This window comes from Chrysochloris asiatica, unplaced genomic scaffold (genome assembly GCF_000296735.1).
Source record: "Chrysochloris asiatica unplaced genomic scaffold, ChrAsi1.0 scaffold00007, whole genome shotgun sequence".
NCBI classification, from domain to species: domain Eukaryota; kingdom Metazoa; phylum Chordata; class Mammalia; order Afrosoricida; family Chrysochloridae; genus Chrysochloris; species Chrysochloris asiatica.
Window position 1 is genome coordinate 9158187 of NW_006408525.1, and position 17436 is coordinate 9175622.

A 17436-nucleotide genomic window follows, 5' to 3' on the forward strand; every position below is an offset into this window, starting at 1 on the left:
TGAGATTCTTTTTTGTTTTTTAAAATGTTTTGTATCTTGGTATCTAGTATGTTCACCACTACTAGCCACTTCTGGCTAGTAAGTATTTGAAGGGTGTCTAGTGTGAAAGATTTGATTTTCAAATCATCATTTTGTTCATTTAAGTTTAAATAGCCACATATGGCTAGTGGCTACCGTATTTAGCAATGCAGATATAAACTAAAAAGGCACACATTTGTAAACTGGGATAATATACATGTATTCCTCAGTGCTGTGGTTAGGTTCCACAGACAGGCTGTTAATAAAAATCAGCTTCATGTGAAAAGGGAGGATGACCACATCATTACATGACTGCCAAATTGCCTCACTGTCTAACTGGCACACCACTGAGAATCTTACCTTGTTATCGCCTTAGATTACCTATGTTTGGTGGTGATGTGTCACGTCATGGGTTCTGACTCATAGTGACCCTCATAGGGTTTCTGAGGGTATGTATCTTTACAGAAGCAGAAAGCATCATCTTTCTCCTGTGTAACAGCTGGTAGTTTTGAACTGCTGATGTTGAGGTTAGCAGCCCAACTCATAACCCTGCACTAAGAATGGTTCTTTTATGTTTACTTTAGTCTCAAGTACTGGCCTTATTGATGATGTTTATAATAGTCATGCAGAACAACAATAACCTTTTAGACATATTGAGAGTTTGATGTAAAATTAGAAAATCCTAAACATGAGTTTCATAGTTGTACCATTTACTGGTTATGTTATTGTGAAGAAGTAACATCTATTTGATCCACCTGTTTCTATCTTTAAAATGGATCAAATAACATCTGCCTCTTAAGGTCTTCCACTTCCCACTGCCATCAAGTCACTTCTGACTCTTAATGACCCTACAGAACTGAGTAAGAACTGCTCCCTAGGGTTTCTGAGACTGTAAATCTTTGTAGGAGCAGACTACCTCATCTTTCTCCTACTGAGTCGCTGGAGGCTTCACACCTCTGGCCTTTCATTTAACAGTCCAGTGTTTAACCTGCTGTGCCACCACGGCTCCTTAGTGGATATAAAGGGCTTAGCATATTATAACCACATAACAGGTCCTCTGCGTGGCGTTCTCTTGGCAGTATGTGAATCTACTGCATGGGATATTTGGTTGCTCTGCAATGCAGGAATTACTGTAGTTGATCTCACCATTTTTTGACTTCTTGTTGTTTAAGTGTCATAGAGTCGGTTCTGACCCATAGTGACCCTGTATAGGGTTTCCAAGGAGTGGCTGGTAAGCTTGAACTGCTGGCTTTGTGGTTCAGACCGACTGTGTAATCCAGCATATTAACTCACAGCACCACACCAGGACTCCACTCAATAAAGATTACAGTCTTGGAAATCCTATGGAGCAGTTCTGCTCTATCCTGTAGGGTCACTGTGAGTCAGAGTAGATTTCATCAACAGTGGATTTGCTTTTTTAGGGGATGACAGGTGTCAGAATGATGAAATGGAAAAATTGGGATCTGAGTAATTGTCACATTTTGGAAATTAGCCTATGTGGACTGTTATTCACAGGTATTCCCTGAGCACCTAAACCCAAGTTAAAGCCCTTTCTTTTAAATACCCATAGCATTTTTCTATAATATCCACCATTACAGTCATTGTTTGCTGGTTTCCTCCACTCATCTGTGAACACCAGTTAATGTCTTCCTTACCAGTATATTCTTAACCTAGCAAGGTTTATGTCTGGCACATAAGTAGGTAGCCAGCAAACATTTGTTTTATTGATACTCTCTTGGCCTCAACTTAATACTTTTTGATATAGAAATAATCCTAGCTTCTCACTAGGCATCAAATGATATAGTATATGTGAAAGTATTGTTGAAACCGTGAGCTATAAAAAGTTTTATTATAATAAAATGAAGAAAATTCAAAATAAGATTGAGATGCTTCTAAACCATTACTAGAATGTTAGTTCCATGAGTAAATGGACTTTTTCTTAATTGTTCACTACTGTATTCCCTAGAATCTAACATAGCCTGGCTCAGGGTAGATATTCAATCAGTATAGTATAAAAATAAAAGAATTGAGAAGGTAGATGAGCTTAGACAGTTAGACACCCATTCCTTAGTTACATACTTGACTTTGTATCACATAATACTCCTTCTCCAAAATCAAAACCTCATGTATCTATGTATCCATCTGTCTTTCCAACTCACTGTTCTTTAAAGCATGTAGATGTCCTCTATCACTTTCTGCCCTTAAATCACTAAAAAGAGAGATTTCATAGTCTGTCACAACTCAGAAGTGATTATGTTAAGACGCACACACCTTACACTGACATGGCTTCAGTGGTGTAACCAAGAAAATCCTGTTCTCAAATGATTACATCCACAGGTATAGGACTTAAGATTCTAACATATATTGGGGAGGGGGCAGGGGACCTACACGTCATTCTATAACACCATCTCCCTTCTTTATGCCTGTATTCAGGCTAAGTACTGCTGGAGAAAAAAGGGACAATTCTTCTGAATGGTACCACTATAAGATCATCATTGTTAGTCTTAACCATGCCTTCAACATTCCTCTGCATTCCTACTGTGTTTTCTTACATTTCATTGTTCTCTCTCCTTCGACTTCTTAAGTTCTTCTGTCTGACACACCTATAAGCACTGTATGCAGACAAGGGGTGAGTTGCTTTTGATTCCTTTAGATCATTTAGGCACCTTGGTAAAACATTCCTTTTTTCCACAAAGACTTAGGGGAAAAGAATCGTAGACCCTAAGAATTTGCTCACATTGAAATTCAAAATGACAGCTTCAACTGATGCATGAATCTTTTATATTACACATAGGATAAATGCATCCACAATCAAGATATACTTTGCTTATTTTCTGGGTGACCTCATACAGCTTTTGTTTTACTGTGAATTCAATGAAGGTTTACAGAGTAGATCATCAGTTTTACTTTGAACAAATCATACGTGTCATTTCATCTCAATGATTGCATTCCCCTCAATGTAATATCACTTGTCCCACTTCCTATGTGTCTTGCTTCCATTCCTTCTTTCCTTATTAAACGCCTCTGATATTAATCCTTGGGTAAATACTGTCCATTTGATATCAAATGGCTAACCATTCTGTGGTGTTCATAGCTGCAAAAAATGAGCCCCAATCCATCTGCCCCACAGCACTTTGTCCTTCATATCTTAGTTCAGTATTTCATTGTGATGGACGGAAGAACTCAGACACCACGTTCACAGTTATGGGTTTATTAGTGAAGTAAGCAGGTTATAATTCAGGGTCAGAAATGTATACAGCACAGTTCTTCCAGTCAGGGCAGACTATGCTTAGCCATACCCACAGGCAGGCCTCTCTGACCATTGACCCCTGGTCCTACCATATGCTGTGCTCCAACAGTGTTACAAAGCTCTTTTAGGACTGCTGATAAATGCCTACAGGACATACAACACTCCATCAAAAGCCTCATCCTGAAGGCACTCAGCTCTAACTTCCTAGGTTGCAAACCTAGCTCCCTTAATTAAATGCCTGGAGGTACCGCATTTTGCAAGGAGCTCTGGTAGCGTAGTGGTTACGAATTGGGCTGCGAGCCACAAGGTCAGCAGTTCGAAACTACCAGCAGTTCCGTGGGAGAAAGATGAGGCACTCTGCTCCCATAAAAATTTACAGCCTCGGAAACACAGGGTCGCTATGAGTCGGAACCGACTCCACGACACCTAACAACAACAACAACCCCACTCTGCAGTCACTCAGCTTTACTTGCTCTGTGGACTAGGAAACTCACCACTCTGGCTCTTGGTTTTGCTGCAGCTGTTCCTTTGCCACTCCTCTAGTTTCACAGCTTTCTGTCCCTAGACTGAGGAGGAACTTGTGCAGGGATCTTGGGGTCCAAAGGATGCACTCCACTCCTGACTCTTACTTCTTTGATGGTAGTGAGCTTCCTCTTGTTTCTGAGGTGGCTCATTTTATACAGATTAGAGTGCCAAATTTTCACAACCCTGTTAACAGTCATTCACAAACTGAAACATAAAATCCATCAGCATTTTGCCCCACCCAGACCTGTCAAGGAAAAGTCATGTGGTGGGAGTTAACAAAAGCATAGAAGAGACATGAAGCAGTTCACTGCACTGCAGTCCCTCTCTGGTGTAGTTGTTCACTTATGTACCTAGCAATTGCTTGGCTAAAAATTGAGCCACAGATGTGAGTTCAGTATAGTTTTCATATAGACTTCATATAGTTTTAAAGCGTTACTTGCATCCTGCTTATCTTGTATGGTGTTGAATTGGTTCTGACTCATAGCAACTCTGTATAGGATTTCTGAGAACACATAGTGGGTTTGAACTGCCAACCTGTGGTTACCAGTCCATTGCTATCCTATAGCGCCATATCATAGCTCAAAGTTTATCTTGCAAGCCTTTATTTTTTTTATTGCTAGATAACTTTTTTCTTCCCTTTCAGATAATTTACAAATCCGGGGTTATGGATTACTTGGCTAATCATGACACACTTGGCTTGGCTGTCGGAGTTGCTTGTGGCATGTGCCTGGGCTGGGTCCTCAGTGTACACTTTGGAAAGAACCCCCAAAAATCAGTGACTGAGACAGCCAAAGATACCAGGACTGAAGCCAGCATCTTAGGAGAGAGTGGGGAATACAAAATGATTCTTGTGGTTCGAAATGACTTAAAGATGGGAAAAGGAAAAGTGGCTGCCCAGTGCTCACATGCTGCTGTTTCTGCCTACAAGCAAATTCAAAGAAGAAACCCTGAATTGCTCAAAGAATGGGAATACTGTGGCCAGCCCAAAGTGGTGGTTAAAGCCTCTGGTGAAGAAGAGCTGATTGAATTGTTGACCCGTGCCAAAATGCTGGGCCTGACTGTAAGTTTAATTCAAGATGCTGGACGTACTCAGATTGAACCAGGCTCTCGGACTGTCTTAGGAATTGGGCCAGGACCAGCAGACTTAATTGATAAAGTCACTGGTCACCTAAAACTTTACTAAGAGTATGATGATGATGACCCCTCCCCCAACATTGAGTGTAACTTTTCTTCTCTCAAGTTAAGCATCTTGAAATGAAAATAAAATCCATTTCCATGTGCATTTATCATGTTCTTGCACAATTATCATCTTGATCTAAAAAAATTAACAAAAACCAGTTGGCTAAATGGTCCTGATAATTCTAGTGAAGCCAAAAAACACATGAATAATGAGTCTCGGTTAAAAGTGTGAAAACAGCATTTCCATATGCCATGGTTGGAGACTTTTGTGCTGAGAGCCCTTCATCGTCAAGACTGGTAGTGTTCCCTTTGGAGGATCAGGGGTTCAAGTGTATTCCCACTGGATTCAAAGTACAAAGTTTGTTTCCTTCTTGAAACTTTAGATGACTGATAGGTCATAGTATTGCCACCCACTATGGGAGACTTGGGAATTAGAATTGAGGTTTTCTACCCACGGTAAGGCCTCTAGTTAGGGAGCTGTTGGATATGTACTGGACCGCTAACCACAAGGTTGACAGTTCAAACCTACCAGTTACTCCTTGGGAACTACATACAGGAACCAACTTGACAGCACTTAACAACAACCACCTGTGGTAAACACACCTATGCAGTACTTGATGTTTATTTCCTCAGATCCACACTAGGCAAAGATTCTAGGTTCTAACCTGTAAAATTCCTTGACTTCCACCTTTTCCCATAACATCAGAGGCATTTTAAACTTGTGAAATGATCTGTAAGCACCTTGAAGATGTTGATGGGCACATGTAGGAATTTATGGTAAAGTGAATGCAATTGGTCATCCCAGCACACCCACCAGTGAAACATTAGGGTTAGTGATTCAGTTAAGGCTATCTTTACTTCCCTTTTTACCTCTATAACTTAGCATACCATTCTAATGTTATACCAGATACCCAGAATGGGACACAAAAGAAACTTGGTGATATTTTCTTGGTAGAGGCCATTTTCCCTAAAAGCCTTTGATGCGGTCTTCACAATTTAAAAATTCAGTAAATCCTTAAGAAATACACTGTGGACAGAGAATTTTACTACCAGGCCAATATACCCGTTCTTATTGACATATGTGGTGCTTTGATCTAATGCATCAGACTGTAAAGTCATTTGAACTGCAAGGTCAATTGTTCAAGTTCACCAGCTGCTCCTTGGAAACCCTATACAGGGTCGCTATGGGTCGAAATTGACTCAATGGCACTTAACAACAACATTGACATATTTAGATACAAAGTCCAGGTCGGGTCAAGTTCATTTTTCGAAAATGGAGGATGACAACATCATTATATAACTGCCAAATCACTGAATTATGGCCAGCTAAGGCAACACAGGAGCTCTGGTAGTGTACTGGTTACAAATCGGGCTGCAAACCTCAGGGTCAGCAGTTTGAAACTACCAGCGGTTCCATGGGAGAAAGATGAGGCTTTCTGCTTCTGTAAAGATTTACAGCCTCAGAAACCCTGTACAGGGTCACTATGAGTAGGAACCGACTCCATAGCACATAACAACAAGGCAACACATAACCTTACCCATCACAGCCAGCATTACTTTTGCCTCATAGCTCAGTGTTCATTATTATTAAGTACTGTCAAGTCTGCTCAGACTCCGTGACACTGCACAACAGAATAAAACACTGCCCAGCCCTGTGTCATCTTTATAATTGTTGATTGATCCCATTGCTGCTGCCACTTGGTCAGTCCTTTTACATTAACCACTTTACTAAGCATGATGTCCTTCTCCAAGGACTCATAACTTGCGAAGTATGAGAGACAGAAGTCTCATCATCCTGGCTTCCAAGAAATATTCTGGCTCTAATTCCAACACAGATTTGTTCATTCTTCTAGCAGTCCATGGTATTTGGAATATGTTTCCCCAACACAATAATGCAAATGCATGGATTCTTCTGCAATCTTCCGTATTCACTAACTTTCATATGCATATGAGGCTTTTGAAAATACCATGACTTGTTCAGGTGCACCCTTATCTTCAAGCTAGTATCTTTGCTCTTGAACACTTTAAAGAGGTCTTGTTCAGCAGGTTTTCCTAACGTGATCCATCCTTGTGTTACTTGGCTTTTGCTTCCATGAATATTGATTGTAGATCCTGGCAAAAAAGTCTTTTTGACAATGCCAGTCTTTTTTTCCCCCATTTATCATGATGTTATTGATCCAGTTAAAAGAATTTTTGTTTTCCTTATATTGAAGTTTAATCCATACTGAACGCTGTTGTCTTTGATTTTCATCAGTATTTTACGCCCTTTTAACTTTCATCAAGCAAGGTGGTAGCATCTGAATATCACAGGTTGTTAATGAGTCTTCCTCCATACCTGAAGTCACGTTCTTCATATAATCTAATTTTTGGATTATTTGCTCAGCATACAGATTGAATAAGTATGATGAAAGAATGTAGCCCTAAATAGTCAAGAGTTTTTACTATTGTAAATGTGAAATGTTGGATAGCAAGACAGTCAATAAATGAGGAGGTATCTTAACAAGCTTTAATCCTGACTTAATATTTACTGGAAGTTAACTGCAAGATAGCACAATTTCAAGGTCTAATGTCAATAGTGGAGTCAAGGCAGAATAGTTTTTATTTTTTAATAGTTTATTTTTGTTGTTGACAACACACAGCAGAACAGACACAATTCAATGATTTCTATATTTCAGTGACATTAGTTAACATTCTTCAAATTGAGCAACCATTTTCACCCTCTATTTCGATTTGTTCTTCCTCCCTTAATGGGAACTCACTGTCTCCTAAATTTCTTGTCTTTTCTTAGGACTAGGGTTGCCTTTTATTTTTTAGCTAATATAGATGGATCTGAAAAGCTCAATGCTTGAGACAGATTACTTAAACTTACCTATTGTTTGACTTGAAGAAACTTCAGAGGACATTTTTGGTTTCTCTCAGGGCAATAGTTTTCATGGATTCATCCAGCTTCCATGGCTGCAGAGTTCTGGATTCCATGAGAATTTGATCTGTTCAGCATTTTCTTCCTTTTGATCAAGATGCTTTTATTAAAAGCTTGGACCATGAGGTTCAGTAATGGTAGCCAGGCACCATGCAGTTCTAGTCTCATGGTTCATGTACCTTAGATAACCACAAGTTTTTAAGATCCTCAATGCAAGAAACTTGAATATAAAAATAAGCACTAAGCATAGTATTAGGCCAATTAGCTGGCTTGTCCCATGAAACTGTGACCTGAAAACTCCAAACCAAGAAACCAAATCCCATGAGGTATTTGGTTGTACATAAGCAGCCTCAGCAACTACTCCTTTGTTGTAAATATAACTACTACACAGTGTTTGCCAATTTAGCTTCTGACAGGTACATTTCAGTGGCAGGTATGACTTTTACAGCTGTACAACTTACGGATAGCAATTAATTGTGCAATACTTCCCTTCATGTGAATTTTACCTCACTGTAAACTGATGGGGCACTGTAGGATCTGCACTGGATTGGGAACCATAAGACCGGCAATCCATACCCACCAGCTGCTCCTCAGAACCCCTATTAGGGATGTTGAGTAGGAACTGACCCAAAGACACATAACAACAAACTGAAATCAGTACTCTTAATAACTCCCCGTATCACCTTCTGCCTCCCCTTGTTAACCACTAATAAATGTTGATTTCTATGCATTTGCCTGTTCTTGTCTTTTACATAATTGAGGTCATGCAGTGTTTGTCCTTATGTCAGTCAGCATATCTTCAAGCTCCATTCATGTTGAGCATACATTATGACTATTCTCTTGCCAGCTGAGTAGTACTCCATTGTATGGGTGTACCACATTTTGTTTATCCATTGATGGCATTGTAGGTTGTGTCCACCTTTTGGCTGGTATGAATAATGTTGCAGTGAATATTGGCATACAAAGTCTGTTTGTGTTACTGCTTTCAAGACTTTTGGGTATGGTATATTCCTAGAAGTGGAATTGCTAAGTCATACAGTAGTTCTAATTTTATTTAGACAGGCAGTTCCCTGGTTACGAAACTCCAACTTACAGACAAGTCTCCATCGTGGTTATGATGTGCCGAGGGGTCGGTTCGGACTTATAGCATTTCCAAGGCTGTAAATCTTTACGAGAGCAGAAAGCCTCATCTTTCTCCTGTGGAACAGCTGGTAGTTTTGAACTGCTGACCTTGAGGTTTGCAGCCCGATTCATAACCACTACGCTACCAGAGCTCCTTATGGACAAGTCTTACTTGCCCTTTAACATTGTTTGCTCTCACTTTGAAACGATTGGACCAAATGCTGGTGGAGTTGGTGGCTACGTGCCTGCCATCTAGTTGGTTCTGACTAGGGTTTCCAAGGCTGTAAATTTTTACGGAGCAGAAAGCCTCATCGTTCACTTGCAGAGTGGCTGGTGGATTTGATCTACTGACCTTGGAACCAAACCCCACTCACAAAAAATTCATCAAAATCTCTTAACTTGCATTTGCATTTTTTAAATCGCGGAAAAGGCTTTGGTCCTTTCTTGTGCTGAAGTAAAACTAACCTTAGGCATCTGTTCTGATTTACAGTTACGAATGGACATCATTCATAGCAGAGACTGCCTATATATTCTTTTACTTTGTTGAGAATATATACATCAAAACATACATCTGGTCCAGTTTCTATGAGTTAGTGACTCATAAAAAATTTATTACATTCACTGAGTTGCATTCTGAGTTGTTCCTCCCCCGCAAATTTACTACCCCCCTACTCCTGCGGCACTTAACAAGGACTCCTGCCACAGTGCTCTTTGGAGGCCAAGATGGCCAAACTTCATCTCTCATACTTCGGATATATTGTCAGGAGGGAGCAGTCACGGGAGAAGGATATCATATTTGGTAAGCTGGCGGATCAGAAAAAAAGAGGAAGACCCCCAACGAGATGGATTGGCCATGTGGCAGTATCGATGGACTCGAGCGTGGCAACAGTAGTAAAGTTAGCCCAGGATAGGGCCGTGTTTTGTTCTGCTGTGCATAAGGTCGCTATGGATCGGTACCGACACCATGGCACCTAACCACCACGACTCCTGGGGAATCCTGGTGTGGCGCTGTGGGTTAATGTGCCAGACTGCAAAGCCGTTTGAACTGCAAGGTTGGCGGTTCAAACTCACCAGCTGCTCCTCGAAAACCCTATCCAGGGTCGCTATGGGTTGGAATCGACTCGACGGCACTTAACGACTCCTGGAAAGGAGCTCTGGTAGCGTAGTGGTTATGAGTCCGGCTGCTAACTTCAAAGTCAGCAGTTCGAAACTACCAGCTGTTCAGCGGGAAATAGATGAGGTTTTTCTGCTCCTGTAAAGATTTACAGCCTCAGAAACCCTATACAGGGTCGCTATGAGTCGGAACCGACTCCATGGCACATCATCACTACCGAGGACTCCTGGAAGGAGCTCTGTTAACATAGTGGTAGCGAATTGGGCTGCTAACTCAGTCAAGAGTGCGAAACTACCAGGGGTTCCATGGGAGAAAGATGAGGCTTCCTATACAGGGTCTCTGTGAGTCAGAACTGACTTCACAGCACATCACCACCACCACGAAGGCCCTGGGTATGTATGGCATTGTAGGTTAAGCACTGGACTGCTAATCAGTGGCACAAATCCATCAGCCACTAATAGGAAACCCGATACAGGGTCCCTATTAGTCAAAAACGACTCCACAGCACTTAACAAACAAGGGTCTTTGGGGAACACAGTGCCTCTGCAGAATAGCACTGAACTATGCACTGGAGTTACTCTTGTCAATTTGATCTCATTTATAGAGTTCTTAAAAGAACACATACATCTTTGTTCAGCTAATTTTTGGTTTTAAGATGTCAGAGGATATTTCTGGTTTAACCGTTTTGTGACCCATGAGACATACATACAGTTGTTGCTAGCGCTGTCAAGTTGGTTCTGACTCAGCGACCCTGTGTAGGGTTTATGAGGAGCAGCTGGTGGGTTTGCACTGACAATCCTGCAGTTAACAGTCCAGTATTTATCCTATAGTGCCACACCAGGGCTAGGAGACATATAGCGTCCGCCTGCTTCCATCTTTGAGGTTTATTGGGAACAGTCTCACTTTTACTATGTGCTGCCATCTGGTGGGGGTTCGTGTCAGTCTTAAACTTCACCACAAGACCCTTTGTTGCTTTTAAGTGCTGTCAAGTCAGCTCTGACCCATTAAGAGACCCTTCCAAGGAGCGGTTGATGAGTTTGAACCACCATCCTTGCGGTTCAAACTGACCTTGCAGTCCAGTGAATCATCCCATCATGCAACACTGGGACTCCAGACACCCCTTAGGACCTATGTAGCCCACTAATTATACCAAAATCCATTATTTCCTAAAAAAAAAAAATCCATTATGGAAAACCACATAAACTTAAACAAAAGCTTCAAAGCAGAAAATAATTGTCTTGAAAGGGTTAAGGCTTAAAAGATGATCTGAGGGCAATAGATTTAGTGGTTCAGTACCCCCAGGAAGTCTGGAGCTCATGAGAATTTGGAATTCTGTGTTTATACTCTTGATCAGAACTTTTATAGAATCTGATCAAAATGTTCAGAATGGTGAAAAATGAAATTACAATAGAAATTTTCTATGAATTTTTGAAACCCCCGGTGTGTATTTGTCATTAGGTTCATGTTGGACATATGGAATCCGAAGATATCCTTCCATTCGGTAGCTTATTTCTTGCCTTTTTTAAAAATAAAAGTTGTCAATTTTTATGGGGCTATTGTTTTATCTTTTGCTGTTTGTACTTTTGTTATACTAGATTGAGGCTTCCTATTATTTGAGAGAGCACTCCTATGAAACCTTTTTAAGTTGAAAAAGTGTAAAGCGAAGAAGCGCTTCCCATTAATTTATATGTTCCTAGACCCAAAAAATAACCTATGAACCATACCAAATAGAACAATGTAAACACTAACGTACAAAAGTCAGGAATGATGTGATACACAGCCTATATCAAATAGACATGTTTGTTGTATAGTGGTTACTAGAGAGGGAAGGAGCTTGGGGTACATGCTGCCTTTAACTGCTCACTGCAAACAAAGTCTGAAAATCACTTTTGCTTTTTAGTCTTTTCATAAAAAGTGAAGTTCCGTAAAATTAACTTTCAAATAGCAGGGGCCTCTAATCCATTAAAAGCTAGGCCTGGCAAGCGTTGTTTCTTCTAAGAATTCTGTGGTTTTAGTATACACTTTTAGGTCTGTAATCCATTTTGAATGTTTTTGAATTTATGGTGTGAGGCATGGATCTGGTTTCATTTCAATGCTTATGAAAATTCAATTTTCCCATTTCATGAAGAGACTTCATGAAGAGCACTGTTATCAAAAACCAACTGCCCATAAATGTGGGGGTTTATTTCTGTACTTAACACTACTTACCAGTACCAGATTGTTTTGATTACTGTACCTGTATTATTAAGTATCGTTGAGTCGGTTCCAACCTGTAGCAACCCTATATAGGGTTTCCAAGGAGGGGTTGGTGAGCTTGAACCACCAACCTTGCAGTTCAAACCCACTTTTCAGTCCAGTGTATTAAACCACAGCACCACACCAGGACTCCATACCTATATAGTATGTTTTAAAATTTAGAAAATTTAAAATGAGGAAATACGAGTCCTATATTGTTCTTCTGTTTCAACACTGCTTTAACTATTCCATAAAAGTTGTCATTCCATATAAAATTGAGGATTGGTGTTTCTACTTATGCAAAGGCAGCTGTTGAAGTTTTTATTTGGTTGCACTGAATTTACATAACACTTTGGATAGTACTGGCATTTTAAAGCCTTCCAGACTATATATATAGAACATCTTTCTATTTACTCAAGTATTCTTTAATCTCTTTCAGCTGTGTTCTACAGTTCTCACTGTGTAAGTCCTGGTTAGATTTATTCCTTGGTATTTTATTCTTAGATGCTACTGTAAATGGAATGGCTTCACAAAATTTGACTTCTAATTTCTCATTGCCTGTGTACAGAAACCCAAATGATTGTTGACCTTGTACTCTTAAAACTCTGCTAAATTCCTTTGTAAACCCTTGTAGTTTTCATGTAGATTTAGGCAATTTCTCTATACAGAATCTTATCATTAAGGATGTGGTCAGACTTTTAAAAGGCTCTAGTTTGTGTTCTGTGTATGACAGCCTGGGCAAACAATACCACAATAGCAACTGTTTCTAAACAGAATGTTTATACTGCATTCCTAAATGATGCAACAGTATGTAACTGAGTTGAAGAGAACTCAAATCTTAAATGTGAACTTTAGGCTAAGGTAAATTTCTGAGACTTGCCTCAGACAGCCTGATTACTACAAATTTATACAAGATGGCAAGGGGTGGCTGATTCAAGTGTCTGTAATAAAGTTACCTGCTTTGCAAATTAGCATGGCAATCTAGATGGATAATGTAAAATTCTGAAACCATAATAATAGGCTTATTAGTTTGGACTCCTGGTATAGCACTGTGGGTTAATGCGCTGGACTGCAAAGTTGTTCTGAACCGCAAAGTCAGCAGTTCAAGCTCACCAGCAGCTCTGGAAACTCTCCACAGGGCTGCTATGAGTCAGAATTGACTTGATGGCACTTAACAACAGATTAGTCCACTTCTAGTAGATATTTAGGGAGCTTTAGTAGCATAGTGTTTACGAATTAGGCTGCTAACCTCAAGGTCAGCTGTTCCGTGTGAGAAAGATGAGGCTTTCTGCTCCTGTAAAGATTTACATACAGCCTTGGAAACCCTGTGTGCCGGGTCACTATGAGTCAGAACTGACTCCATGGTACTTAAGTAGGATTTGTAAATAGTAGGAGTTACTGGGGGGTTCATGAAGTCTAAACTAGGAGAAAGACTTTATCCTTTTTATTGTGTTGACATTCATAAAAAACACTGGTGTGTGAAATCCCTGGCACCTCTCACAAACCAAGGACACTCCACCTTTATGAGTAGTCACTGTATCCTTTAGAGCCATGCATTCACAGTAATTTAAATAAAAACAAAAAACCCTTAACAAAGCAGTAAAACATACTTAATTTTGGCCCATGAATATGAATCTTAATATTCTGTGTTAACATTAACCACAAGTGCTGGATACTGATATTTAAAATTGTCTTGGGGAAAATACACGTCTGTGGCTGAGTTATCAGCCGAATTAGGTCTTTTATTGAGAATTGAAAAACAAACTCATTAAAAATCGGCAGGAATCACTTTAAAAATAAACTAAATGAGTCAAGAACTTAAAGGAAAACAACTGACAATATCTTGGAAAACATTTATCTGCCTTTCCTGCTAGCTTCCCCAATGTTAAGGCTTTTTTGATGAGATTGGTATCCTCACATAGAATTTTTTGATATGTAATAACAGAATTGCATAACTGAGTCAATGCTTTCCGGATAAGGAGTATAAAACCATGTCTGGGTGAAGTATCTATTCAAAATGAAGAAAAATCAATGATTTTAATAAATTGTGTGCCATCAAGTCATTCCAACTCATTGACCCTATAATGAACAGAGACGAGCTGCTCCATAGGGTTTCCTGAACTAATCTTTACCGGAGGCGACCACACCAGGGCTGCTTCCTGTGGTGTGGGGCTGGTGGGTTTCAACTGCTGAGCTTTCACCTAGCAGTCAAGCAATTCACCACACCTCCAGTGTACGATTACACATTTCAGTGAAATGTTTCTGAAAAAGCTATTAAAATAAATTCTCAATTGCATATTTGTGTGAGACCAGATTTTCTTCATATACTTATTTCAACTAAAACATAACAGACTGAATGCAAAATCAGATGTGAAAATCAAACAATATTCTATTAAGACAAACATTAAAGAGACTTGTAAAAATAGTACATTCACATTTTTGATTTGGAACATATATTTTAACAGTGAATTTATTACTGTTTAATTGGCTTAATCTTTCTAAATCATGTTTTAAATTTTAATATAATAAACTTTTATAGATGTAGCTCACAGAAACTAAAGTTCTTTAAGAGTACAGTGGGACCCTTAGGGAAAACTTTGAAAATCATTCATCTAGATAGTGAGAACAACAGCATGACTAAATTAATTTACAGAAAGTTGAGCATTCCAGCCTTGCTTGGAGATCATCTGTCTCGTGCACTAACATTACATCTATGCCAAACTAGTTACCAAGAAGATCACAGATTTGGTGGTATGGCACTACAAGGTCAGTGGTTCAAGCTCACCAGTTGCTCCTCGGAAACCCTATACAGGGTTGCTGTATGTTGGAACCGACTTGACAGCACTTGAACAACAATGGCTATATTTGGAATATGGTGGTTCTGCAGGATAAGCACTTGCAAACCACAAGGTCAGCAGCTCAAGTCCACCAATGCTACACAAGAGATGAGGATCTTTGCTCATAAAAAAGATTTACAGTCCCGGATACCCTATACTGTCTCTCTATAAGTGGAAACCAACTCGCTGGCTCTTAACAACAAAATGGCTATATCTGACTACCAGGCAGAAAGATCACTGAAAGCGTATTCATTCTCCCTCCCAAAACAACGCTAGCTGGTGGCAGATCTTGTAATGGATTCTAAAGCCTGTATTCCTACCCACTAGAATTCTACCAACTTAGATGCTATATACTAGACAGCTAGTGCTTTTTGGATCCACAGAGTTTAAGTGGCATAAGTGATAACAATCTTAACTTGATAAAAATACCATGAAAGCATGTTTAACATCTGAAAGTTTTCTATCAATCTCTTTTTTTCTACCCTTCTGCTTTAAGGTACATTTACAGAGTGGTGGTGGTTCTAAAAAAACAAAATCCACTACCACCGAGTCAATTGACTCATAACGACCCTACACATAGGTATTGACTTCAAGTCTTTACAGAAGCAGATAACCTTTACCTTTCTCATGTGGAATACACATGAGAAAGGTAAAGGTGGCTAGCAGTTTTAAATTTTTCTCCTAGATCATGTTTGATATATTCAGTAATGCTAGATGATCTTTGCCTTAAAATACAGTTTATTACCAATTCAGCCTACCATGTATTACATACTTACTTTTCCCCAGTACTAAGCTAGGCATTTTATGAGTAAATGTCATCCTCCAAATAATAAAAGTTAATATGCACATGCAAAAACAAGTTTAGGAACTTGGATTTCCCAGGATGTGAAACTAAGTTATACACCAAAGCAGTTCCTCTTACCAAGGCGGTTTTAAGTGGTAACTCAGAATCATAGGACACAGTATCGAAATACAATTAGGCTTCCTACTTTAGAAAACAATTCCTAAGTATGCTGTGAGCAACCCTTAGAGCAGAATGTTGAGTTACTTCTACTGTTGCTATTGTTAAGTTCTGACTTATAATTTAAGGTTTCTAAGGAGTGGTGCATGGGCTTGAACTGCCGACCTTACAGTTAGCAGTCAAGTATTTACCTTGTAATGCCACACCAGCACTTCTACTTTCTCTTGTTGTTACGTGCCGTAGAGTTGTTTCTGACTCAAAGCGACCCTGTATATATAGGACACTTCCAAGGAGCGGCTGGTGAGTTTGAATTGCCGACCTTGTGGTTCAAACTGCTCTTGTGATCAAGTGCTTATCATACAGGAAGGAGCACACCAGAACTAACAAGGAAGAGAACAAAAGTCATTCCACTCTAAAACTAGCTGATTTAAAAGTGTGAGAAAGGTCTAAGAACAAGTTTTCATTTAGAAAGTAATGAGCTCCCCTCAGGCAACGTTCCTAATCTCCCTTCTGATTTTGATAATGACGAAGAAAAGGGGCAGATCCAGCGAGTACCAAAGTATAGCCAAACAGAACACCAATCTGTTTTCACTACCAAGCCAAAAAGAATTATCTAGCTAATGTTGTAATTTCCTATAGGATGATACAGACAGGGGCAAGTGAAGCAGGGCAGGGCTTTAGGTTTTTAAAGTTTCTTTGTGGAGATTACAGTTGTTTGCCTGACTTAGAGAAGAGTCCTAGTGTAGCACTGTAAGATAAGCACTGGACTGCTAACCACAATGTTGGTAGTACAAACCCACCAACTGCTCCTTGGAAACCCTACAGAGGGTCATTATGAGTCGAAACCAACTTGACGGCACTTAACAGTAGATAGCTATAAAGTAAATAAAAGAAAAGATAAGCAGCTATCTGTAACTACTAGCTAATATAAAAAACAAAAGTGCCACTTGGCTAAAATGATGGAGATGGCTAAAATGTAGTGTACTATATTGTAGGTCCTTTGGACTAATGTTATATGCCTTACTAGAGTCCTTGGATAGCACAAATGGTTGTTCACCAAAAAAGCTAGAGGTTCAAGTCACCTAGATGTACCTCAGAAGAAAGGCCTGGTGATCTACGTCCAGAAAAACCACAGCCACAAATCCAATCAAGTGCAGTTCTATTTTGAAGCAGTAGTTTTCTTTAACACTACAGAATGCAAATCAGAGTACAAAAACAGTGAAACCTAAAGTTGCCATGAGATAGAAGACTCGATGGTAATGAGTTTGTTTTTTC

The 17436-nt window shown here is 39.6% G+C and overlaps 1 protein-coding gene across 1 annotated transcript; it reads left to right on the forward strand.

Moving 5' to 3' along the window:
* The first annotated feature begins 48 nt into the window (after positions 1-48).
* Positions 49-4976, forward strand: PTRH2 (peptidyl-tRNA hydrolase 2). Its single transcript, XM_006833633.1, has 2 exons — positions 49-78; positions 4437-4976. The coding sequence occupies exons 1-2, from the start codon at positions 49-51 to the stop codon at positions 4974-4976; spliced, it is 570 nt and encodes a 189-aa protein (XP_006833696.1).
* Positions 4977-17436: the final 12460 nt, after the last annotated feature.

Coding starts and splice junctions, on each gene's coding strand:
- PTRH2 (XM_006833633.1), top strand. CDS start 49: ATGTTCACCACTACTAGCCACTTCTGGCTA. Junction 79..4,436: donor CTACTAGCCACTTCTGGCTA/GTAAGTATTTGA, acceptor CTTCCCTTTCAG/ATAATTTACAAATCCGGGGT.